General features: G+C 48.2%; 1 protein-coding gene across 3 annotated transcripts in view; it reads right to left on the reverse strand.

Annotated features, from left to right (window-relative positions):
- Nucleotides 1-4,422: 4,422 nt before the first annotated feature.
- Nucleotides 4,423-25,457, reverse strand: part of LOC139059089 (uncharacterized) — a 99,185-nt gene continuing 78,150 nt past the window's right edge. For 2 of the 3 annotated variants that reach the window (XM_070536990.1, XM_070536989.1), the window contains one exon: nt 4,423-5,127. In XM_070536990.1, coding sequence (XP_070393091.1) covers nt 5,114-5,127 — 14 coding nt within the window. In that variant the 3' untranslated portion in view covers nt 4,423-5,113. Of the gene's footprint in view, nt 5,128-20,078; nt 25,430-25,457 lie in introns of those variants that run through there. The other variant, XM_070536988.1, reaches the window with a different exon arrangement.

The following is a 25,457-nucleotide window of genomic DNA, read 5'->3' on the forward strand; positions in this document are numbered from 1 at the left end:
AATTGAATCAATCAAGTGAAGATTTGAATCTATTGAGAACAATTGGTTAAAATCCTCTCGAAAAGTTGTTGTTCTGCTATATCTGTGGTAGAAGCAATATATATATATATTGCCGTACCAAGCAACAGATGATTACTTGATTAAGATATTCAAATCAGTGAACTTCTGTAACGCTCCTTGCCCTCTACTTCTCTTCGGAGCCAATAAAAACAGTTTTTCGTATTTATAGCTCAGGTGTGTGGACTTGAATTTGTACGAGCATCTCCTTGTAGTTCGTTCAAGTTACTTCAACCATTACTTTACCATAGAAACATTAAAAAAGACTCACAACGCCGTTGAAGTTTTGCAATATCAGAACAAAAAGGAAATTCAATTATAATAGTATGACGAACGCGTTACGACTGTGCGGATATTACTCCTGTGTTACCGATGGAGAAATGAATTTGTTCACACCTAATCTTGTTTTACTATAGCGCGCTAAGGATTGGCGAATGCAAACTGGCAGCACACCTTGTAATATTGTCAAACGTAATTGATTTCGATGAATACTGTGCCGTATTCGTAAATAAGTTCCTTACGATTTGTAATTTACCAATGTGTATACATCCGAGGATAAATTCCCAAAACATTTTGTAAATGTGGGCTCTGGTTCTGGCTCACAAGAAGCATGTTTAATATTTTCTAGAGTATTAAAAATCTTTTTACTCGGTGCAATCATTGAGATTATTGTAATTTTTCATTCGTCTGATCAGCCTACATGGCCTTCACATAGTCTATTAAGCTCTGTTTTGTATAGAACGTTTGAAAGAGCAATGAACTGAAGCTCTTGTGTTGGAGCCGGTTGAACTAAAAGCTTACAAGTCATCTCTTTAATAATAATAATAATAATAATAATAATAATAATAATAATAATCAGAAAAAATAACCGGCGTGGGACCATGGTTACGCAATACATCGGCTGACTACAATGGACTCGTTGTTATAACGAGGTGTGGCATGTCTATGCTAAGCAAATTAGATTTGTGAATGGCACAAACCTAACATGCCATTACATTTGCGGCTTTCGAAATAATCCAAGTTTGCATCGGAGTGTATCAAAAGACGGCATCGTAACCATTAACCACTGGTGGGTGCTTCGTTTGGCGGAACTTTTCCCGAATTCTTCAATACGTTTCCCGTCAAAAACTTTTTTTGCGAACGATGACGACAAAACCAACTTTTACACAGCGTATACGCTCAAACAAATACAGTGGGTCTTACGGGCTCGATGTTGTTACGGGCTTGATGCCGTGAAAAAATCAATAAGGAATGTACATTTCTTCAAGCTTCGGCTTTATTTGAGTGTTGAAACCTTCTGTCTTTGCAGTTATGCGAAAGTACAGTGCCAATAAGCAAGCGTAACACGTAGAAGCAGATTCTTGTATAATCCACAGATGGTTCGTCGTACATGTCCGAGGATAAGGAAGGTAATATTTTATTTCACTTGATTTACTAGGAAGAAGGATAGTAATGTTAGTGCCCCCCACCCCCATAGCCATAGAACTTAAAGTCAGTTTCGCATTGAGGACTCACCATATCGCTGATTAATGTACCCCAAAATAGAGGTTGTGTAATATATGGGGGGGGGGGAGGAGACGGGGGACGCGAATACTTAATATCTAAGTAAACTGCGCAGACGAACATGATCAACGATAAACAAAATACCAACTAATTAAAAATTCAACATATAAAGCAGAACCAGAGTTAGTATTTTCTGTATTAAGTAGACAGTATGCCATTTTGATTGACTGCACGTAAAATGGCAAGCAATAATACCTCTGACGTCATATCCTGCATGGTTGCTTCGCTTGCCCAGCAGATGCTAAGCAGAAAATATGATGTGCAAGGAATACGTCTAAAATAATATGGCTATCCACACTTAAGCACGAAAATCACAATATTTTTAGTTCTGTTGCAAATTGAGATATGTGCTCTGTTCTAAGTTCGCCTGAACCCTGGTGTGGGTCAGTCAATTCGAATAAAACGAAATGACAAAGGCGGTTTAAACACTGATGCAGGCAATATACGTTGCAAAAATATCCTACAGGTTTATTGAAAAGCTTTCAATCGTCTTGGAATTTCCGGCTATCAGCTGTGAGCCTATATTGACGGTGCATATTTCCCAAATGAATGGGACATCTTATTCCTTACCTCCTTTGAATATCTAGCGCACCGATCAGAGGTATACGCTCTGGAGCATTAGGTTCAAGCAGGCACGTAAGAACTCCGAATTGATTCATATAGAATATGCTATCTTGTTTACCATGACTAAATAGCGCGCAATGATATCTGGCATCTTCGCACTCATGTACAAATTGGCTATAAGAAATAAGACGATCGTTAATTCCTATACTAATTCAAAACTGATATTCTCGTAGATTCGGAATACATGCAAAAGTTGAGCTTCGCAAGCATAACAAACAAGGTAGAGCCGTCGAGTGATAAGCTTGTTTGCGAACATCAAGCGTGCGTCGGAGCTCAGAAATGCACTCTAACATAACGGGAGAGTGGGGGACATCGTTCATATATGTCTGGCTGACAGCGAATAAAAAAAACAAAACACGAACAGTACAAAGTAAAAGTGTCATACCTGGATGAAATTCCCGTCCACATCGGCGAGCGATCTGATAAGCGACCGCGCTGGAATCCGCAAATTTCCTCGAACCAATCTTCCCGAACGACGCCGATCGAATACGGACGTTGACACCTGTCTCGCGAATATCGCGTGCGCGCATATGAATGCATGCATGCCAAACACGTGCGGAGGCCCTCGTCGTCGCCGATTTTGCCGATTGCGACACACGTGTAAAAGCTCGAGCGTGTCGCCACACTAGGCGACGCGCGAACGGAAGCAGAGCCAGGCTTGTCACGACCCTTCATTTCGCTCGAGGGACAATCGAGCCATCGTCGACCGGAACAAGCCCGTCCACGTCACTGCAAGGGGGAAGGCGTGCGCGACGGCGAGGGGCCGGACGCGCGATCCTAAAACAACTAATGGGTTCTGCCGCCCCTTTCTTCGCAGGTCGGCAGGTTCTGAGTGGCACGTTTGCATTTCGGTCACTTCGGCACACACTCTCTCCCTCTCCCTCTCTCTCGGCCACTCCTGTTAGATCTTCTCCTTTTCTACCCCGCACCGGCAGTGGCCGTCCACTTTGTCGGCAAGACAAGAAGGCATGATAACTTCGGACGACCATTGTCGGCAAGCCATTATGGGAGGCGCCGTTTCTTTGGCATTCGCGTCTAGTTTATGACAGAGCACGTAGCCGGCGTATACAGGGGCCACACACAGAAACACGCGGGGGAAGAGAGACGAGAAAACACGAACTACCAGAGCCTGAAGAAAACTGCGGAAACATTTGGAAAGTGGACATGGGAGGTGACGAAGGAACGCCTTTTCTTTTTGGACACTGACCACATACGGGGTGCCGCAAAAAGCAGAGTTACCAACATGCTGTGCACGATGTTTGGGACGGTGACGACTAAATGTTATATTCTCGAGGACATACAACACTAGAAGGCAAGCGCTGTGCGATTAGAGGCTGCTAATATCTGCTGATGTGTATAGTGTACCTCGTTTAGGTAGTTAAGAGATATCACAGTTGCATAATTTGGCCACTTCGTACGCTGCAAAGATAAAGTGCACTTGTACAGTACTAAACCGTAACGTTGTTACGGCAAGAAGTAATGATGATAAATAAATACGTACATGGGCACAGCGCCATAAGCGAAATTTTGACAATGTGCTTGGGCACAACCATCACCATCGTCGTGTTTATGTCAAATGCAGGACGAAGGCTCTAGCAGCTACCTCCAATTACACCAGTATTGTGCCAGCTGACACTCACCTTATACCTGCAAATTTCCGAACTTCATCCTACCACTTAGTTTTCTCCTATGTTGGTGGTGGTGGTGAGCTGTAGCAACAGGCGGGCTTAGCCTGGCGATCAAAGCCGGAAATCGCTCCGCTCGAGCGTCTCTGACTACGCTTCCCTTCTCTTGGCACCCATTCTGTAACTCTAATAGACCACCAGTTAGCTTCCGTACGCGCTGAAATGTCCCGGCCAACTTAACGTCTCCTTCTTAATGCAAACCCCGGAGTAGTGGCTACCCCTGTTTTCTCTCTAATTGACGTCACTCTCTTCCTGTCTGTTGACGTTACGCCCATCATTTTTTATCGTCTTAAAATTATACCATAAGTACGACAAAATGAGGATCGTGAGAATTACGTTATTAGTGTGAAATGTTCTTAGCACTGACACCTTAGTGATGTTTATGTTTGGTCTCGTTCGTAGCCTCCTTATGTATTCCCAATGTCAACGAGATTCGTCATGTGGCCACTCTCGTTTTTGACTTTATGCAGTCAGGGTGCTACATTGGCAGGACTAATAAAAAAGATGCCTTTATTTACCAAGTGCTGTGACAGTATACAATCGCCGCTCGCGACTGTACTTCTAAAATTTATGTCATCAAGTCTTACCGCTGCTGTCTGCTGTATATTAAACAAACCCATGAGGTGACAATGATATCAAAAAGAGAATTGAATAAAGCTAATTGAACAGTGAAATATAGATCATGAGGTCAAGGGTTCGCGATTTATGTATGGTGCTTCCTTGGTGCCACCGTAGCTCATTGTGGAGCATACGCAGCATGTTTCCTGCTTGCGTCTAAATCCAGGATACGTCCATCTGAACTATCGAATATATTGCTACAGTAATCAGTGTTGATACCAAGTCACTCATTGAGCACCGAGCACTGCAACACTGGAATCTGGAAAAGTCGTTAAAGTTGTACCATCGCCATAATTTTGCGCAAATAGCGGATCGCGATCAGATTTCGGAATGAGCTATTACTGATCGCTCAATGACAGAATAGCGAACCAGTGGTAAATGTTCTTGCACGAATGTGTGCGGCGTTCTACAGATCTTTGACAAAGCCCGAGCACTGAAGGCGCGTTACAAATATTGCGGGGGTGGGATGGTATACTGCGAACCCGTTGGTGTTCTTTCCGCTCTTCCTGGGGATGACGTCTTCCTTCGTACGTAGCTCGGGAAGCCGCGTCAGATTGATGAGCGCTTCATGGACCCAAAGCTGAAATGAGAGAAACAGGCACGCAACGTAAGGAACAGGCGTGCCAGTACACTTTGCGCAGCAGGTTCTATGCTCAACTCTCGCATGCGAATAGAAATCACGGTTTTCGCTTTTGTTAATACATTACAAAATTACTCAGAATGCAAGCACCTACTTCGTAGGAGGAACGCCTTCGTACGGGCGTCAGTAGTGTTATGATTTGGAATTCCCATAGCAAGGAAAAGCGGTGCAAGAAGACGCTGCCTTCTGCATTGTGGTAATTCAGTTTTTTTGTGCCCTTATTTCGTGTCTGCCTTAGTAATCCCCTTGTTACCTACAGAAATATGATGAATATAGAAAAAGGCTTCCTTCGCTTGATGTGAAGCATGTCAAATTTGTCAATGTGTGGTGGCGCGACTATCGCCTTCAAAGCCGGCGAAGAAGAAGAAGAGGATTCGCCTGCAGGTAGCGCGAGGATGGCGCACGCTAGCGCGCTCGACCTAAGCGGCCGTGGTGTCGGCCGCTTCCGAGAAACCGTGGCACCATGGCCGGCCGGCCTAAATAAACCGTGGCTACGGCGGCTACCTCTTCATGTCGCCTCCCCGCAAATGTACAAAATAATCCGCTTTAGGGTAGTAGCTCACCTGCCAATTTTACTATTTGTTGTGGTTTGCGTACAAATTATCGGTAAAGCTTACCTGTACGTTTGCCATTGTGATATGTTTATTTGGTAAAAGGTGGTTTCAATATAAAAGCAATGGCTGCTGAGGGGTGCAGGTTTGGCCAAAAGCATGCCTTCGTATACGCTACAGGATTCAGCTGAGGTTTGTTAATCAAAGAGAATAGTTTGGTCTTGAACATTCGGGGGCGCCAAATTCACAAACCATTTTTGTGGTGTCGTCAATGGGACGGCCATTTAGACAAACTGTATGGTTCTATTCCACTGACTTCTCAGTGGCGTGATAGATAACATGCATTTGATCTAATGATGAATATTCCTGTCTAAAGTCAGGTTTTTCTTGAGTTGGTTGATGCTATGTGCAGCCCTGATCATATGATAAATTACCTTGTTCAATATTTTGAACAATACCGAAAGCATGTTAATGAACGTATAACTGAATTAATTAACGGCTTCCGTCTTATGAATTATTATTATGTTCGCATTGTTCAAAGTCGCCTGTATGCTCGAAGTTGTAAAGCATAGCGAATGAAAGGTAGCAAGCTTTTCGAGTGCAATTCCTGAAATATCTTTTAGAGCAAAACTCTTAGTTATAGTGCGACTATTGAAGGGCTGGAAAACGTTATTTGTTTGTTTGTGTTTACGGCATCCTAAGGAAACTTGAGTTTCTCCAAGTTAAGTTTTTTTTTTATGTTTGGCACGTTAGGTATGATGTGCAGGCAAATTTAGAACTGTCTGGACTAACGAGAAGTTAAATGGAAATTGTTATTCCCTTGTTTTCGGCCAGTTTCGAGGTGATTTATTGAACGCTTACATATTTTCCCAGTTGGCCTGGAAGAACCAAAAATGGCAGCGATAATATATTTAAAGAAAGTAAGAGCCAGTACAGAAAGTTTAAAGTGCGTAAGGTTATTACAGCCTTTGCAACAACTTACGTATACTATCATACCAGAACTTCGGAAACATTTATTATGAACGGCGCAGTATGTTTGCACAGTGTCCTGGAAGAACCAAATTCTGCCCCAGAGTCAAGGAAATGTTATGAGTAATGCCGTGGGAAAATTTGAAGAACATCAGGTAAATGCGAGACTTGGTAAAAATTTTGGAAGCATGTGTTCGAAAGTGTTATAGGGTCATTAAACGCAATATTTCTCAGAGTCCTAGGAGAACTCTACTGGACACTGAGTTCGTATTGAGTGCAAACGGAGGCCATGTTAGGGGTGATGTGCGGATAATGGTCGACGTTTCTGACTTTAGTTATTATCGTTGCACATAATTCCTGATTACTTGTTTCCTGCCTACGTTCATGCGTTCTATCACAATGTTTTTCGCAGAGTGCTGGTAAACTAAACCCGGCCCTTTATCTATATTTAGTGAAAATTAGTAACAGATTATGGCAGTGCCACATAGGCGAAGTTCAAAGTGTGTAGCTAAATTAGACTTTTTGTAGTGAATTACGTATGCAAGTGCTGCGCAACGTTATAGCTACGTGGCTTACTATGAACGCCGCAAAATTAAGCCCATGGCCCCAGAAAAATTTGAAGCTTTCTCCTTATTGAAACGGCTCCGATAATCTGCAATTTCTTTATGTTGTGGAATGAAGTCATGAACGCAGAAACGTAGAAGGAAGTCCTTCGGTGGCAGAAATACTTTAACACAGACATGAGACAAGCATAACGAAATTCACTCTTCATCTGATATGTCCGTCTCACAAGTTATGTATCCAGTAACCCACGTCCGTGTTTACTTTGTTGGCGTTCACAACATCATTTTACAGCGAAGCGGTTTGTGACTAGGATCTCAGGATTTCGTCGTCTCAGTAGCCAAAAACTCAACAAATCACAGCGGAAGGCGCGCACCGCGTGCGCCACTGGGTTCCTTGCAGCACCACCAGATGGCCCTCGCCTCCGCGTCGTCGCCGGCAGTGCGAGGCAAAAAAAAACAAATAATAATCTGAAATCTCGCCTTCGCGCCTAGCGTTCGCCGCAAAAGCTTTCCGTTAATGATTACGGTTGCATAAGCTGCAGTTGCTGGGAAGCGGCAACCTAGCATACAAAGCAGGGATGACGTAACTACACTTTCGTATGTAAAAGAAAGAGCCCACCTAGCAACTGATTTCATTTGTGTTGTGATAGCGCTATGGAAACGCTACGCATAGACTCCCGAAGACCAACGTGAACACGAGCAGCGGCGACGGGAAACGGGAACAACAACGGCATCGGGCTCAGACTAGGCAGGACGCGGCGGTTCCTGTCCAAAGCAAGCTACGCACCGTTAGAACGGCTGAAGAGCAGCGCGAATACGACGAGCGACGAAAGGAACAGCAGCGGCAATATACACAAGGACGCCGTGCTCAAGCTCGGTAGGACGCACTTCAAGGCTACATCACATTGGTCTAGCGGATCAAGTGATACGTCAGCTTCGCTGGCCAACCACCCTCACAGCCTAGATTGGAGCCCATCTTTTTGTTGTTCTTTTGCATTCCCACATGAGATAGCACGTACAGCTGGCCGAAAGAAAAGGCCTATGCGCCGTTGCCGGCAACGACCAGCTGGCCGCTACGTTATTTACAATTGGCTGTCGAAGATTCGTATCTGCTGCAGGCGGGTTTACAACGTGCCCTAATCCTATATTATAACTACATTGGCGTTTTTCAAGCTTTAACATATTATCTTGTCAGGACGGTGATTTCGGTGAGTTTTTTTTCTTTATAGTGGCATCGTGTGACCTCTTGCCCTTCTTTATGTGCCGGCGTTTGTCAGCGGTAAAACAAGTTTACTATGTTAAAGGTATCGACAACATAAGAACATTATATATGACATGCATTTGATGCAGGAGTTCGCAAGTGACAAGCCACAGTAAGCAATAAGCGAAACTTCGTTCTGGTTTCATTTGTAAGGCTTCCAAAAAAGCATATTTATCCCTATAAAAACAATAATAAATTCAGCTCTAATTTCTCTGCAGCACATTTCCGGAATTAATCTATCTTCAGTTTTAGATGTACATCTAGTGTGAAGCTGTTTTATTCAAACTTGAGTTAGTTCATTCTTCTAATTACTCGATAGAAAGTAATCATCCCTGAAGCACTTAAAATGTTACCAAGATTAATTATCTTTATGGAGAATTAATTGGAAGTCGTTCAGTCACTAACCATGGTAGCTCCTTTTCTGTGTTACGTGTGCGTACGATGTATGTTTGTAATGTACTGTAGGGGTGGACGTCAACTGAAACTTTTAACCCGATTAATGAGCAACTTTTAATCGATTAGTTAATCGATTATTCAACAGGATGAACCGATCAGATTTTTGGATTTACGTACATCACCGAAAAAAAACCACAGCCGGTGATTTATCACGATAAGTTCGCCTTGAAGATGGAAAAGACCGGGCTATTTATATCGACAGTTGTCTTCATCATTATTTAAACGATCTTCTGCCTAAATGGACATTCAACCTTGTGAAAGTCAGCCAAACACAATGACAGGTCCATCTGCGGAGGCAAAGAACCTTTTCAACGTTCTGTGGAAGTTTTTGTCAGTTCTGGCAGTTCTCTGGTATATTTTGGTCTTGTGAGCTTAAGCGATTCCTCGCGAACAAAAGGACTTGCCGCGAATAAAACTTTAGTCGATTTATCGAAAAGTTAACCAATCGATCGCCCAGCCCTAATGTACTGTACTGAAGGATTGAAACGCGAAGAGAGTGTGTAGTTTTCCTTTTTTTATTTGCGAAAACTATAGAAAAAGCTAAGGTTGCGAAGGTCCATGACCAGCGTTGATGCCTCACAAATACCGCTTGTGGAGAAGCACTGTTGGTGCCCCTTTCTCCATACGTGGAGCAAAACCTACGCAATTCGCTACTCCCATTTCAGTTTTTCAGTACTACAGTTGAAACTCGACCTAACGATACCCGATTTTACGAAGTTCCCGATCTAACGAAGAAATTTAAATACCTCGGCAGGTACCCGTAGGGTTCAGCGTTATCATCAACCCGAATTATCGTAACAAACTTGGCCGAACTCGATTTAACGAAGTTTTTCCTGAAATAAACGAGTAAAAAAAGCGGTGATTTCTAATAGTGACACAGACGGGTTTTTCTTCGAGCATGCGATCTGAAGCTATCGCTTTTAAACATCTAGGCGCCATGGTCATATCCCTAGCCTTATTTTGACGAGGCTGCACGCCGCGCCCTTGCACGGAACAGCTGACTCAACACCGCCTCGGTAGGGGCAGTGGTGGTTGCTTTCGTTATTTCATGATTTATGCGACAGATGGATGGATTAGCGGCAAATACGATGCCGCGGTTGCCTTAGCGTGTCGCTACGTCACCCTTTTAGATTTCGAAGCACCGAAAAATTCCTTTCTCTACTTTACTAACTTCCCGATTTAACGAAATATTTCGAGCCTGGTCATAGATTCGTTAAATCGAGTTTCAACTGTATACAATAAAAACTATTTGCTTTGAGAGAAATGGTGCAAGTATTCGTAAAGATTAACGAAACGCTTTCGCCTAAGACATTGTTTCTTGAGCTGTGCAGGTATTCGAAACCGAAACTTTCGAATAATGAATAAAAATATGTCACATTTGATTCACTCGTCGAATTGAATAGTCACTATTTCAGTTGGTCCTCGAATCGAATAGACCCTATCTGAATATGCCCATATCTTTAGTATTTTTTCCGAATAATTCACGTCGTTGACTGTAGAGGATCAAAAGTATAATTTAAGTAAAGATGTGATAACTTTCATCCCCTTTGCAGTGGGCATAATGTACTAGAGCACGCTATGTCACTCAAGCCAGAGTTTTCTGGCTAAACACGATTAATCACAATAAAATGTTGTTTTCGATATTTGGAAGTGGGCGTTGTTTGATATTGTATGAAGATGCAGCACACGTGTCCTTTCAGCCGATCAACAGAAGGTACGAGACAAAATAACGTTTTAGACTTAATTTTAACTAATCAGCCAAATTGGATTAGGAAAGTTTTGGTGGTTCCAGGTATTAGCGACCATAAAGCTGTGGTTTGTGAAATGAAGTTGACGTACGAAAAGACGCAAAGCTCGGGAGCCCGAAGGATGTATAATTACAGCCAAGCCAACATAAATGAAATAGGACTTGCATTGCAGGAATTCCTCCCAAAATTCGAAATACTTTCTGAGACAATCGGCGTTGATGAGTTATGGGTACTTTTCAAAGCAAAAATGCTTGAGATGCAGGAAAACTATGTGCCGTCGTGGGTGCAGACCAAACGGCGTGCAAAATCTAAGCCATGGTTTAATGGTGAGCTGCGACGCCTCACTAGTAAAAGAAATAGGATATACAGGAAATATAAAAGAAACTCCATTTCGGAAACTTGCGATCAACTTGCGACCATAACCAGAACGCTGCAAACAAAAATCCACCAGGCAAAACAAGAATTCTTTGGTGCTTTGCCTTCTCGATTTGAAACTACAAAAAAGCTATTCTGGAATCTTGTCAAGTATAACAGAAAAGACAAAGTATGTATTCCATCACTTCAGCATGACGGAGTGGAAATAGAAAATAGCTTAGAAAAAGCCAACTGCTTCAACAAGTTTTTTGCTTCCATTTTCTCACCCAGTGCCTCGAGCGCAATTCCGCATCCGTCTACTAATGAGGTCATCGAAAACATGGATGATATAATTATTGATGAAACTGGAATACGGTCTCTTCTTGAACGTATAGACTCCAGTAAAGCAGGGGGGCCTGATGGATTGACGGGCGCTTTTCTCAAATTGTGTGCGTCGTTCATCCCTCCCTTTCTTAAGATACTGTACTCGAAGTCATTGAACACCGGGGTCCTACCTAATGAATGGAAGATGGCGTGCGTTGTGCCAGTGTATAAATCGGGGCCTCGCGAACTGGTCGGCAATTACAGACCGATATCTCTAACAAGTATTGTCTGCAAAGTATTAGAGCACATCTTGTGCAGTAACATAATGACACACATTACCAATCATAACCTCCTGAATCAGAAACAGCATGGTTTCAGGCAAGGGCTTTCCTGTACAACTCAATTAACAGAATTCGTTCATGAAGTTTGTGGTGCACTGGATGCTCGTTCTTGTGTTGGCTCGGTGTTTGTAGATTTTAGAAAAGCTTTTGACCTGGTGGATCACAAATTGCTTGTATGTAAACTACGCTGGTTTAATATCAATGAACAAGTAATTGCATGGATTCAGGAATACCTTTCTTTGCGGTTTCAACATGTAGTGGTAAATGGCGCAGAATCTAGTGCGGCCCGCGTAACGTCTGGCGTCCCCCAGGGCTCGGTATTGGGCCCATTGCTTTTCTTATTGTTTATAAATGACCTTCCCAACACTATTGTTTCTTCCGTAAGATTGTTTGCTGATGATCTGATAATATATAGAGAAATTACAAGCATTGCCGATACTGTTATTTTGCAAAATGATTTAGTTGAACTACAAAACTGGTGCAGAGAGTCACATATGCAAATAAACACACAGAAAACTGTCCACATGCGCTTTACTAAAAAGTGTATGCCAGAAGCCGTATATTATCTCTCCGGTTCCCCATTGCAGATTGTTCACGAGTACAAGTACTTGGGTGTATTCCTCACGCCGTCCATGTGTTGGCACAGGCATGTTGATTTCATTACAGCAAAGGCATGCAAAGTGTTAGGATTTCTACGGCGCAATACAAAACTCTTTCCCCAGCAGGCTCGCGATCTTCTGTACAAAAGCTATGTTAGACCCATTATAGAATATGGATGTACCGTATGGGACCCTCCTACGTGTACCGACCGAGATAAACTTGAGAGAGTTCAGAATATAGCAGCACGGTACGTAATCGGCAACTATGACAGAAACTTTAGTATTACTAGCGCAAAGCAAACATTAAAATGGGACACCTTAGAAAAGAGAAGGCAGGCATTACGCTTGAAACTTTTTCACAATATATTTTATGGCCAAATCGGAATAGACCGTAATAAGTATATTCTTCAGCCACATTATATATCCAGACGAACAGATCACGAGCTCAAGGTTAGGGAATACACTTGTAGAACTAAACTTTTCAAAAGCACCTTTTTCCCCAAAACCATTTTAGAATGGAATCGACTGCCTGCTGCCGTAGTTAGTATACTTAATAATGAACATTTTGCAAATGCTCTTTGAAATTTTCTTCTTTATTTTTCAGTATGCAGTAATTGCAGAGTTTGCTATCATTATATAGTGCTTTATTACTTAATTCTATGATGCCGTTTCCTGCGTGCTGTACATTGATATCCTGATGTACCATTTTTGTCATGTCATTTTTTCGTTTTTTTTTTCTCTTTTTCTCTTTCATTGTATTGTATAGCATAATACTGTTTATTCGATGCCATAAGCTGCTTACATTGATGTATGTAACCCCCCCCCCCCCCCCACTGTAATGCCTAAATGGCGCTGTGGGTATGAGAGTAAATAAATAAAAAGAGAGTAAATAAATAAGTGTGAATGCCGATTAGACGTGAATACTTGATGTCACGGTGGCAGCATTTAGCACGACCATTAGAACTAAGCAAAAGCGCTTTTCTTTCATCTGCCATCACCAAAGATGACTTGCATTTCTGGTTTGTTCGCGAAGGTTTACACAAATTTTAGGCGCGCCACAATATCGCCTTTGCAAAGTTTGTACGACCACGTGTGCTCCGAGGAGCGTTGAGTTTTTAAACTCTTTAGTTGTTCCTAACGCAACCTTCGTGTTTTTTTTTTTTTAGATAAAGCATGTGTTATTATACGAACTCAAAGGATATAAACTTTCTACTGCTGGGATTACAGCGATGTGAAAATTGTTTGATATCATTGGGGGAGAAGGCTGCACGTTATTCGTATACAATTCGAAAAATATTCAATATTAAATTCGAATAGCTTCTGGCACTCTTCTATTTGTACTCGATTCGATTCGATTCTTGCAGTATTCGATTCATATTCGATTCATATTCGATTCGTTCCCAGAACAGTGACATTCAGGACAGTGGCAATAGCACGCCCTTAGTTGTTTCTGTTTCGCGGTACTGCAATGCGACGTGTCACGCTATACAGGGCCACTACGTGCTACTGATATGATTGTTTGTGTTTGCACCAAAAAGGGTGTACTGGAGGCATGCAGTATGCAATACCCGCATTTATACAGGTTCCAGCACTGGTGAAGTGACATTAGAATGTATGTGTACGGTATGCGCACATGGATTTCACAGTATCGAGACGTGTAGACGCTTTCGTAACGATATAATCATTCTAGGTGACCTAGAAGTATCACCTTTAAGCCATATCCTACTGAAAAATCCGTATGCCTCGCAACTCCCAATCCCATATTCCGATATCAATCATATAGGATCCCATACGAAAACACGTTCTTCCTGCATATCATACAATGTCATTGGTTACAGGAGTTGTGTGGAATACCGGTTTTATTTCAGCAGGGATAAATCAGGGAATATAGGATGAAAAATCTCTTTCAAAATGTGCATATTCATTTCTTTCACAATTTATTTTAGCAAAAGCAACACTGTGATCATGCGTCACTGAACCGTTTTTTTTTATTTTGTGATATCTTAGGCGCAATATTTTAAACACAAGAAAAAAATGCCGATCTGTTAGGTTTTTTTTTTTTTTTGCTTCAGTGCTGGTTTGCTTCCTGAGAAAGCGAAGCAGAGGCTGTGCTGTACAATTTTTCTGAAGAGCGATTTAGTCTGCAAGGAGTGTGTTATACTAGTTTGTGTTGGTTGTTCTATATGATTGGATTGGATTGTAAAACTTTATTTGTCCAACAGATGTAGGGAAGGCTTTAAGTCTTCCCACCTAGACGACGGCCAGGAGTCCTTGGACCCTAGCGGCGTTTTCGGCCAGTTGGACGGTCTTCAGTTGAGTCTCCGGATCGGAGCTGAGTAATAAGGTCTCCCATTGTTCTAAAGAGGTTATTCTTCCCTCAGAGGGAGCCTGTGGGCATTCCCACAGAATGTGATTAAGATTAGCCCTGGCTTTACATAGCTTACACTGGCTAGAGTACTGACCCGGGTAGTAGAGGCTGCACGACACCGGGCTTGGAAACGAGTTGGTTTGCAGGCGACGCCAAGTGGAGGCCTGGCTCTTGTTTAAGGATGCATCAGCCGGAGGATATTTAACCCGCCCTAGTCTGTAGTGTTGTGTGATCTCTCTGTAGCACACTAAGCGGTCTCGCCCCGTGAAGCCTTCGGCTAGCCCACCAGCTCGGAATGCGAGTCCTCGAGCTAATTCGTGGGCCGCCTCATTCCCAGCGAGGGAGGCGTGCGCAGGTGCCCAGATTATTTCAATTTTCCTGCTATCTCTGCAGGTCTGCAGGATTCTGTTCGCCTCGGGAGAAATTCTGCCTCTGGCAAAGTTCATCACCGCAACCTTAGAGTCGCTGACTATAATTTTGGCCGAAGTACTTGCAATTGCAAGTGCTATGGCAGATTCTTCTCCAATTTGAGAGCAATCCGTTGGAACTGTGCCACTGGCTATCAATCTAGTTTCAGCGCTCGCTACAGCTAGGGCCATGCGGCCGTTGCCATAGTCTGCAGCATCAACGTAGAGCACGTCCTTCGAGTTTTTGAAACGCTTCTCAAGAGCCTCGGCCCGTTTCTGTCTGCGTTCCTTGTGATGGATTGGGTGCATGTTTTGAGGTAGTGGTGGGATTATTAGTCGGTTCCGCACGCTTCGCGGCAGGTCTATTTTGATGCCTTCCTGCCCCTTATAGTTTATGCCTAGCCTAGCTAGGATTTTCCTGCCCGTAGGGCTTCCCGCAAGTCTCTCATACTGCGAGATCCTCACTGCTTCAATAATCTCCTCAAGCGTGTTGTGGAGCCCTAGAGCTAAAAGCTTTTCATTTGCAGTGCGGATGGGAAGCCCCAGCGCCTGTTTTATACTTTTACGTATGATGCCATCAATCTTCTTCTTCTCGAATGACCTAAAACTGAGGAAGGGAGCAACATAAGCTATTCTACCTATCACAAAGGCCTGGACTAGCCTAACTAGATTCGCTTCTCTCATCCCGGACCGCCTGTTGGCGATCCTGCGGATCAGCCTCATGGTCTGCAGTGCGCAGCCGTCTAGTCTCCTTATTGTTTCGCCATTAAAACCATTGGCCTGAATAAAAAGTCCCAGAACTCTGACTTTGTCCACTTTTGGAATGGGGATCCCCCCAGCTGTGAGAGAGATTTGCGGTTCCTCCTTACTGGCCCTGCCTTTCGGCTGGTATAGAAGCAGTTCCGATTTTTGCGGTGAACATTTAAGTCCCCTAGGTCCGACATAACCTTCAACTGCCTGGATAGCTCTTTGGAGGGTTTCCTCTATTTGGGCATCGCTGCCCCTAGCTATCCACAACGTAATGTCATCAGCGTATATACTGTGATTTAGTCCTTCAATAGCCTCCAGTCTTTCAGGGAGTTTGATCATGGCCACATTGAAAAGAAACGGCGAGAGCACAGAGCCCTGTAGGGTCCCTTTGCTGCCTAATTTAATGTCATCCGATTGGCATTCTCCAATCTGGATTTTTGCTTCTCGGTCTGACAAGAAGTCCCTAATGTAATTGTAGGTTCGTACGCCTACTCCCAAGTCCTGAAGGTTCTCAAGAATGGCTTTATGTGTGACGTTATCAAAAGCCTTCGCTAGGTCAAGCCCTAGAATTGCCTTTTCGTCCCCCGTTTCCGCATCGATGATTTGGTGTTTTAGTTGCAGCATCACGTCCTGGGTGGAGAGCCTGGGCCTAAAGCCCACCATCGAATGCGGATAGAGGTCATTATCCTCCATGTAGTTATTGAGCCGCGTTTGAATAACGTGCTCCAAAAGCTTGCCTGCACAAGAGGTTAGAGAGATAGGTCTTAAGTTCTCTATCTGGAGTTTCTTGCCTGGTTTTGGGATCATCACCACCTTAGCGGTTTTCCACTGATTTGGTAGTTTACCCTCTTCCCAGCACTTTGTGGGGATTTGGGGAATTCGACACGCCATGGCGCAGGCGCATTTCACCCATGTCTGCAATCCTAAGCCATGCCGTTCTTGCTCCGAACCAGTTTTAGCGGTGGCGCTCCACTCGCCGTGGTTCGTGGGTGAGGGCGGAGCTAGTGACGTCACGGGAGTGGTCCCTGGTGGCTACTGCCGTGACGGTACGGGCTCTCTTCTCCTTGGGGACAGCGCCCGGTACGTACGATGCTCTCTCTCATCCGCCGACACCTTTGTGACTAGGATTGAGCTCACGCACGGCGCCTTTGCCCGTGCGGGGAGCGCGTACCTCGTGTTGTTTCCTATCCCGACGCTAAGCCTAAGAACGGGTGCCTAGTGCTCGCGCGAGGTCGTACCACGCCGAGCCGCACTCATCGAAGGCCCAAGCCGAAGGAGATTGCCCGAGCTCTCGCGAGTTGGCCCATTGGTTATCGCCAGAGCGAGTAGCATAGCCGCCGGGACTTTTCCTAGCGGCGCGTCCCAGCTTGAGCCTGTGCTCTCGCAGCGACGTGCTACAGGCGCCCCTAGCTGTACTTTTCGCCCTTGGTGCGGGACCCCTTTGGTTCCCCGCCGTCCCGGGACCGGGCGTTTGTGCAGTGTTGGGTGCCGTTGGAAACAATAAACGGTTTCCTTCATTTTAGGGCAATACTGTGTTTTTGCGTGCGTCGCTCGGTAGCCCCACGTGGCCTGAGCTCGCGCGCAGCGGCGCTAGAGGCTGACGGCTGACGCGGCCCTGTGGCTCGCTAAGCTCGAACCCGCGGTGGTCGGTACTCCTGTGAGACCCGTAGACCCCACACTGGCGCCCAACGCGGATTCAAAGGCTCATTAAGCCTTTGTCTGTGCTTAGCCGAGTTAGTACGCCTTTGCATATTATACTTGCCGCGTTATGTCTGCTAGGCCGAGTGACCTTTGTCATTTGTTAGGGGACTTTTGCCCTTTGTTACCGCGAGCAGACGCCACGTTGCTCGATAGCGGGGCCAGTGCTCCCCTTGAGCAGCGAACTTATGCACCCTCACCTGTCGCAGCCCCCTGTGGGGACGACAACACGAGGCGCTACGTACCAGCTCCCAGTGGAGCAGTAGCGTTGTTTGGGAACGGGGCCAGAGCCCTCCCCGAACAGTGCATACCAGCACATTCGTCTGCCACGGCTCCCTTCGGAATGCAAGGCAGTGCGATGTCGCAGCGCTCTCGATCGGCTCCCTGTGGAGTTTACGGAGCGCGGCACGGAAACGGGGCCTTAGCCCTCTCCGACGTTTGCCCGATGGCTGCTACTCAAATGAGCAGCCAAAACCAGTGGTCTGCCACGGCCCCCTGTGGGGATTACAATGCTGCAGCCACGAATTTCGCTCATTCGGCTCCCTTTGGAGTACACTCGGTTGTGCCCAGTGGCGCAACCTTCGAGCGCGCACCTGTTTTGTCGACGCTGGCTGCAAGCGGCCTAAGCAATTCACGTATAGCTGCCTCAAGTGGCAGCTGTGAACGACAGCAGGCGCACCCCGCTAGGAGCCCGTTTTGCTCTGGGGCTGGTGGCACCGCGGCCGGTATCCCTGTGGAAACCGCGCCGCTGATCGAGCTGGAGGACTGTTCACCCTTGCTCGACCACGCCGCTAACGCGCCAACGGTTCCCTTTGGAGCAGGCGCACAGACGCTGTTGCAAAACGCCGCTGAAATGATTCAGTCACTCTCGGGGGCAGTTAAGGCGCTTTCGGCTGTCCCGAAATGCGCGCACCCCGCTGTACGGTTGGCAGTCCCGACTTACAGCGGATACGGTGACATGCTCAGTGCCAGGGATTATTGTGACTCCCTGGTGCGCTACCAGATGGCAAATCGTTTGGAGGATCAGGAGGTGCTGGAACGCGTCGTTCCCGTAGCACTTACTGACACGGCGGCTAGGTGGTACCGGCTTTCCGGATACCGTGCAACAACCCTCGAGGAGTTCCGCGTGGCATTCCTGCGCGAATTCCTACCCGCTGACTACCAGAGTAGGCTGCGGCGAGACCTTGAGCTACGTACACAAGCTCCTGACGAGTCGCTTCAGGAGTACGTACGCGCGATGCAAGACCTTTTCTTAATCGCCGAGCCCAATGCCTCGAACGAGGAACGCGTCGAACGGGTGATCAGGCAGGCACATCCGACCTTTTCGGCGTACCTGCGCGGCGGCCGCTTCCGAGATCTGGAAGAATTGGCCGCCGAGGCAAAGCGCATTCAAGGCGACATTCTCGCCGCGCGAGCCTATCGCCCACCGCCGCCCGCCAGCGAGGCCCTTGAGCCACGCTGCGCGTGGGGAGGGCCTGTGCCCCTCCCCGAACGGCAACAACCCGGCCAAGCTGCCTTTGCGGCTACAAGCGGGTGTGTTTGGGAGCTGAGCGCGCGCGCTCTAGATCCCTACACGTACGGGAGGCGGGCAGCCTGTGCTGCACCACCGCCCGAAATGCATGCGCAGGGACGCACTTCGACCCAACGCATTGCAGATGCGGACGCTCGTGACAACAGGCCCTTTGGTCAAGTAGCGAGTCGACCCCGGCAGGGAGCTGAGGCCGCTCCGCCTCGGGAAAGGTACCGTGGCGGAGTGCGCTGTTTTCGCTGCCAACAACGAGGGCATATAGCAAGGGACTGCACCGCGCCCAGGCCTCCTGCGAGGTCGGGAAACGGGAGCGCGGGTCGCTCGTGAAGGCACGAGTGACCGAAACCTTGCTTGTCCCCTCGGCGTATCGAGCAGGTTGTGTTGCTGGGGCGCACGCGCCCTTCATTCCGGTGACCATTGTCGGCCGCGAATTTCCTGCGCTGCTGGACACGGGCGCAAGCGCTTCGTTGTTCGGCGAAAAGGTGTTATCCCACTTGCAGAAGCACTCAGTGCGCTTGCGGGATTGCCGAACGACATTCAATCTTGCGAAAGGCGTGCCCCATTCGGCGGGCGCCGCAAGGCTGACAGTCAGGTGGGGAGAGCGAATGAGACGCACGCGTTTCGTTCATCTCCCCGGGCTCAGTGTTCCTGTGATCCTCGGAAGGGACTTTCTCCTTAAAACAGGAATCGTTGTGGACATTGCGAATGGCGGCTATCGCGACGGACCGTTCACGTTGCTAAAGCCGTTCATCAGCCCGCCGGCGTCCGATCTTGCCTGTGCAGATGGGGCGTCGGAAACGTGCCGCGCGCCGAGTTCGGGGGCAAGCCCTCGAGCTGTGCGCTCGCCTGCTGCTACTCCCCTTTGGGAACGAGAGGCACGGCGCGAACCGCGTCGCGCGCAGAGTTCGGGGACAGGCCCTCGAGCTGTGCGCTCGCCCGGTTGCACCAACGTGGTAGCTGACGCGCTATCCCGTGCCCCATTGTGCACCAAGAGCATTCCTCCAGGTGTTACAGCCACTGCCGGTGCCTTTGCGCCAGCAAGCGTCGGGGGCGAAACGAGCGCAGAGAGAGGCGAGTCCGCAAGCGGGCAAACCTGTCATTCCGCTCTCCAGGCAAGCAGCGCGCCGCAAAACGAGCGAGCGGGGGAGCTTCTCGAAAGCGAACCTACAACGCCGTTGGCTGCAGTCCTGAGTGGGGACGAGACCAGACTCCCCTTTGGGAGAATTGGAATCGCATTCAGCAGGCAAGAGTTACTGAAGGCCCAGCAAATTGATTCGTTTTGTCGCGGAGTGAGCGACGGTCTCAGGGAGACGGAGCGCCGAGACGCTGCTGGTAGTGCGGCGGGCGCAGGGGGGCCGGAACCAGCGTGTGTCGCTGGGTCCCCCGCGGATTCATATTTGCTGGATCACGATGGGCTCCTGCTGAAATACATAGCTACCGATAACGAGGCTGTGGACCCGTTTAAGGTGGTTATCCCCAAGAGTCTGAGAAGCGCACTGTTGCGATCATCTCATGACGAACCCTTGGCCGGTCATTTGAGTGGCTCCAAAGTTTTTGCGAAACTAAGCCAAACTGTGACCTGGCCTGGCATAAAGCGTGACATTTTTCGCTATTGCCGTTCCTGCCATGTCTGTCAAACGGTGAAATCAAGGGGTGGCAAGCCGCCCGGATTGATGAAACCAATTGACAGTGAGCGTCCGTGGCAAGTGGCCACCTGCGATCTTATGGGGCCTTTCCCCAGGAGTAAGCAGGGGTTCACACACCTGATCGTAGTCGTCGATCATTTTTCGAAGTGGGTGGAGTTGTTTCCGCTTCGAAAAGTGACCGCGCGAGCAGTGCTGGAGAGGCTACAGGAAGTTTTTTGTCGGTTCGGCTTTCCGAAAAGACTAATTACGGACAACGCGTCCTATTTCACTGCTCGGGTGTTTGGTGCTACGTGCCGTTCCCTGGGAATTAATCACTGCACCACGTCGCCCTACCATCCCCAGTCCAATTTGACGGAGAGGGTCAATAGAACCCTCAAACCAATGTTGGCGGCCTTTGCCGTGAGTCAAAAGGATTGGGCAGACCACTTGAGTGAGCTCGCGTTCGCAATCCGAACCGCCGAGAATCGCTCGACTGGTTTCTCTCCCGCTTTCCTCAATTTTGGAAGGGAGCTGGCAAATCCGGTGACCAGTGTCATTCAATGTCAGCTCGGGGATGAGGAGGCGCCGGCAGACTGTTCTGCGTACGCTTCAGCACTTCGGGACAGACTTTGTCGAGCTCTCTGTAGAGCAAGGCAGAGTTTGACTTCGGCCAGGGCCCAGCAGAAGGCTCAATACGACCGGAAACATCGCTATCTTTCATTTAAGGTAGGTGATTTAGTCCTGAAGCGCAACCACGCTCTTAGCGACGCGAGCAAGGGGTTCTCAGCCTCGCTCGCTCCTAAGTGGCTTGGTCCGTACCGAGTAGAGAAAGTTTGGTCTCCGCTCGCGTACTTGCTGAAGGATTCCCCTTCGGGAAAACTCAGCCGTGCCCATATCGCCGACCTGAAAGCCTTTGCGTCGCGGTCCGACGAGCTCGCGCCGGTGCCCAGTGGCACCACCCGCAAGCAACAGGGCACACCCGGGGCGAAGGACCGCATTCGGACCACGCACCGGTACAACCTGAGGAGACGGTCACCTGTGTGATATCGCGCCTGACGGCGGACTTTTTCCGCCACCGAAGGCCCTCAGTAACATTGCTTAGCCTCAGTGGGTTAGCTTCTTTGCGGCCAGTGCACGAAAAGAAGCTGGCCCCAGCCCAGCTCTAGCCTTGTTGACAGTGTGTTGTGCAGTGTGCATTTTTTTTTATTTTTGGGTACGCATGCTGAGTGTAATTATTGTTTTAATGTCTTAAGTGTACAGTTGTATAGTTCATTTTTGTTACTTGTACATAGATTTTGACCGTTCTTGTTTTCTTCTGTGTGTGTTTTTTTTCTTCTCGTTTTCGTTTTTTTTCCTTGCTTTTTTGCCAAGAGGGGGGTCGGTGACTGGCGTGTCGTGCAGCGCGGGGGGTGACAGTGGTCCCCTTGACTGGTTGGTGCGGGAGAGAGGGACGCTTCGCGCCTGGATCGGCGCGGCGCGTTGTGGCCAACGGGCGGCATGGCGGACGGCGAGGAGCGCGGTGCCACGAGGAGTGTGCGCGTGTGTGTGTGCGTGCGTGCGTGGGGGCTGTTGCTCGTTGAAGCAAGCTGAAGCAGCCGCGCCAACTCCATCGGATCGCCGCGGATACCGTTGGTGGACGGGACCCTATGACATCACGCCAGGAGCTCGACTCTGCAGTCGCCGACGCCGTGCGAACGCACTGCAGCCGCCACTGTGGCTGCCCATCCATCCTGCATACGGCGGCGTGGCCAGCTGACCTGGCAGTGTCCTGCCCCGTCCACCTGGAGTTCGGGACCACCACCACCACACTCCTCGGTTTCGCCGGCAACTCCGATAGAACAACGGTGAGCCCGTTCCTGCGTTAACTGGCCTGCTATCAAGCCCACGATCGCAACTCCCGCGACTTCGGCCACCGCCCTAGCCACAGAACTTTACGCGCCGCGTTCTCTTCGCACCCCCGGACATTGTCCCGCGCTAGCAGCAGACTCTTTTGTTAATATTTCTTTCCCCCTTTGCGGCGTCATTTTCTTGTATTTTAGAGTGTATTTTTTGATTATTTTTCCATTATCATTGTATGTATGTTTTCTTGTACGCATAGTGCTTGCTGGGCTGAGGTAGCAATTAGCTAGTGCATGAAAGGCTCAGTTGTCTTTGGTGCATTAGCCCCTACCAGCTTCTTCGCCAGACTGGTAGGGGGGCAATTAAGGAGAGGAGGATGTGGGGATTTGGGGAATTCGACACGCCATGGCGCAGGCGCATTTCACCCATGTCTGCAATCCTAAGCCATGCCGTTCTTGCTCCGAACCAGTTTTAGCGGTGGCGCTCCACTCGCCGTGGTTCGTGGGTGAGGGCGGAGCTAGTGACGTCACGGGAGTGGTCCCTGGTGGCTACTGCCGTGACGGTACGGGCTCTCTTCTCCTTGGGGACAGCGCCCGGTACGTACGATGCTCTCTCTCATCCGCCGACACCTTTGTGACTAGGATTGAGCTCACGCACGGCGCCTTTGCCCGTGCGGGGAGCGCGTACCTCGTGTTGTTTCCTATCCCGACGCTAAGCCTAAGAACGGGTGCCTAGTGCTCGCGCGAGGTCGTACCACGCCGAGCCGCACTCATCGAAGGCCCAAGCCGAAGGAGATTGCCCGAGCTCTCGCGAGTTGGCCCATTGGTTATCGCCAGAGCGAGTAGCATAGCCGCCGGGACTTTTCCTAGCGGCGCGTCCCAGCTTGAGCCTGTGCTCTCGCAGCGACGTGCTACAGGCGCCCCTAGCTGTACTTTTCGCCCTTGGTGCGGGACCCCTTTGGTTCCCCGCCGTCCCGGGACCGGGCGTTTGTGCAGTGTTGGGTGCCGTTGGAAACAATAAACGGTTTCCTTCATTTTAGGGCAATACTGTGTTTTTGCGTGCGTCGCTCGGTAGCCCCACGTGGCCTGAGCTCGCGCGCAGCGGCGCTAGAGGCTGACGGCTGACGCGGCCCTGTGGCTCGCTAAGCTCGAACCCGCGGTGGTCGGTACTCCTGTGAGACCCGTAGACCCCACAACTTCTGCATAAAGTTAGTTAATGCAGTTATAGAGTTATCGTCTAGATTGCGTAGCATTTTATTGCTAACGCCATCCGGGCCTGAAGCTGATTTGGTTTTGAGCTTGGCAATCTCCGCCCGGACCTCCGCCTCGCTGATGGGTTCGTCTAGGCTGGAGTTGCCTACGCCTTCATAGTTAGGTAGGGGTTCCTTGCTAGTGTCCCCTATGTATCTCTCCTGTATGTCCTTCATTAGATCTACCTCCGTACCTTCGTACAAGTGAAGAATTTTTTGAAGGTTCTGTCGCTGCGCTGTTTTGCAGCCCTGTGGATCCAGCAGGTAGCGGAGTAGATTCCATGTCCTAGCTAGGCCTATATTTCCATCCATCCTATCGCAGGTGGACTCCCAGTTCTGCCTGGTTAGTTTGAGCGCGTAATCTTCTATATCTTTATTGAGCCTAGCGATCCGTCTCCTGAGATTGCGGTTCCACCTTTGCCTCCTGAGCCGTTTTTCCATGCTGAGCTTAGCCTCCCACATATGGAGGAGGTGGCTGTCCGCTATCTCCAGTGCAGAATCCTCCGTTATCTCCTTGGTTGCGTTTTTAACGTCCTGGCCTAGTTTCTTAGCCCATTCATCAATATCCCTTATCTCACTCCCTGCCGTCTCCCTTCTTATTTCGCGAAAGGCATCCCATTCAACAATTAGCTGGTTTCTGCCTTTTCTCCTGGCAGGGCCTGCGCTCACCACTGTTTCGAGAATAAAGTGATCGCTACCTAGGTTTTCCTGGGTATTAACCCAGGTTGCATCTCCCACGTTTTTGACGAATGTGAGGTCGGGTGAGGTGTCTATGCTGACACTATTCCCCGTTCTAGTGGGGGTTTGGGGGTCGGTCATTAAGGTGAGCCCCTCTTGCTGTGCATCCAGCCAGAGTTCCCTTCCCTTAACTCCTTCTTTTCTGTACCCCCAGGCAGCGTGTTGGGCGTTAAAGTCTCCCACCACTACCAAAGCTTGCCTGTTGGCAATACGCAGAGTTTTTTGGAGAAGAGGTCCAAATCGGGCCTTCCTTTGTTTCGGGCTGCTATAGATATTGAGAACAAAGAGGCTGCCTTCTTTCTTTTTTGCTGGAATGAGTTCAACAAGGACGTGGTCTACGTTGATAACCTCCGTGTCGTGCTTAACGACTGCCAAGTTTCTCCTGACCAGGGTGGTTACCCCGGATCTTCCATCACCTGTACTAAATGATATGTAGCCCGATAATTTTGCCATCCCCGCAGTTTCTTGTAAAGCGATTACGTCCGGATTGTCTTTGCCAAGAAGGAGCTGCTGTAGGACCGCCCTTTTGCGACGGTACCCGCGGCAATTCCACTGCCAAATCGTGTGTTTATTGTGACTGGCCATGATTGAATTGTGGATTATCACCCAGTGGTATTAGGGTCGCAGCCGTCTGAGAACCACCATGTACTTTCTGCTCTGTTTCCCTCTGCCAGTTATTAATGCTCACCAACGCGGCCCTGTGTTTCTGGCTTTCTTCCGATAGCGCCTGGATGGCTTGGACGACTGATGCGAACTTTGCCTCCCAGCTCGCCTGGAAGTCGTCCATTTTCTTGCACAGATCTGCCATTGTGGGTTCTTGTGGCGCGTTCGCGCCTGGTTTCCTTTTCAGAGGTGGGGAGCGGGTGTCATCTACCTGCATCGCCACAGTGCTTTCAACGGCT

This window comes from Dermacentor albipictus, chromosome 4 (genome assembly GCF_038994185.2).
Source record: "Dermacentor albipictus isolate Rhodes 1998 colony chromosome 4, USDA_Dalb.pri_finalv2, whole genome shotgun sequence".
Taxonomy (NCBI): Eukaryota; Metazoa; Arthropoda; class Arachnida; order Ixodida; family Ixodidae; genus Dermacentor; species Dermacentor albipictus.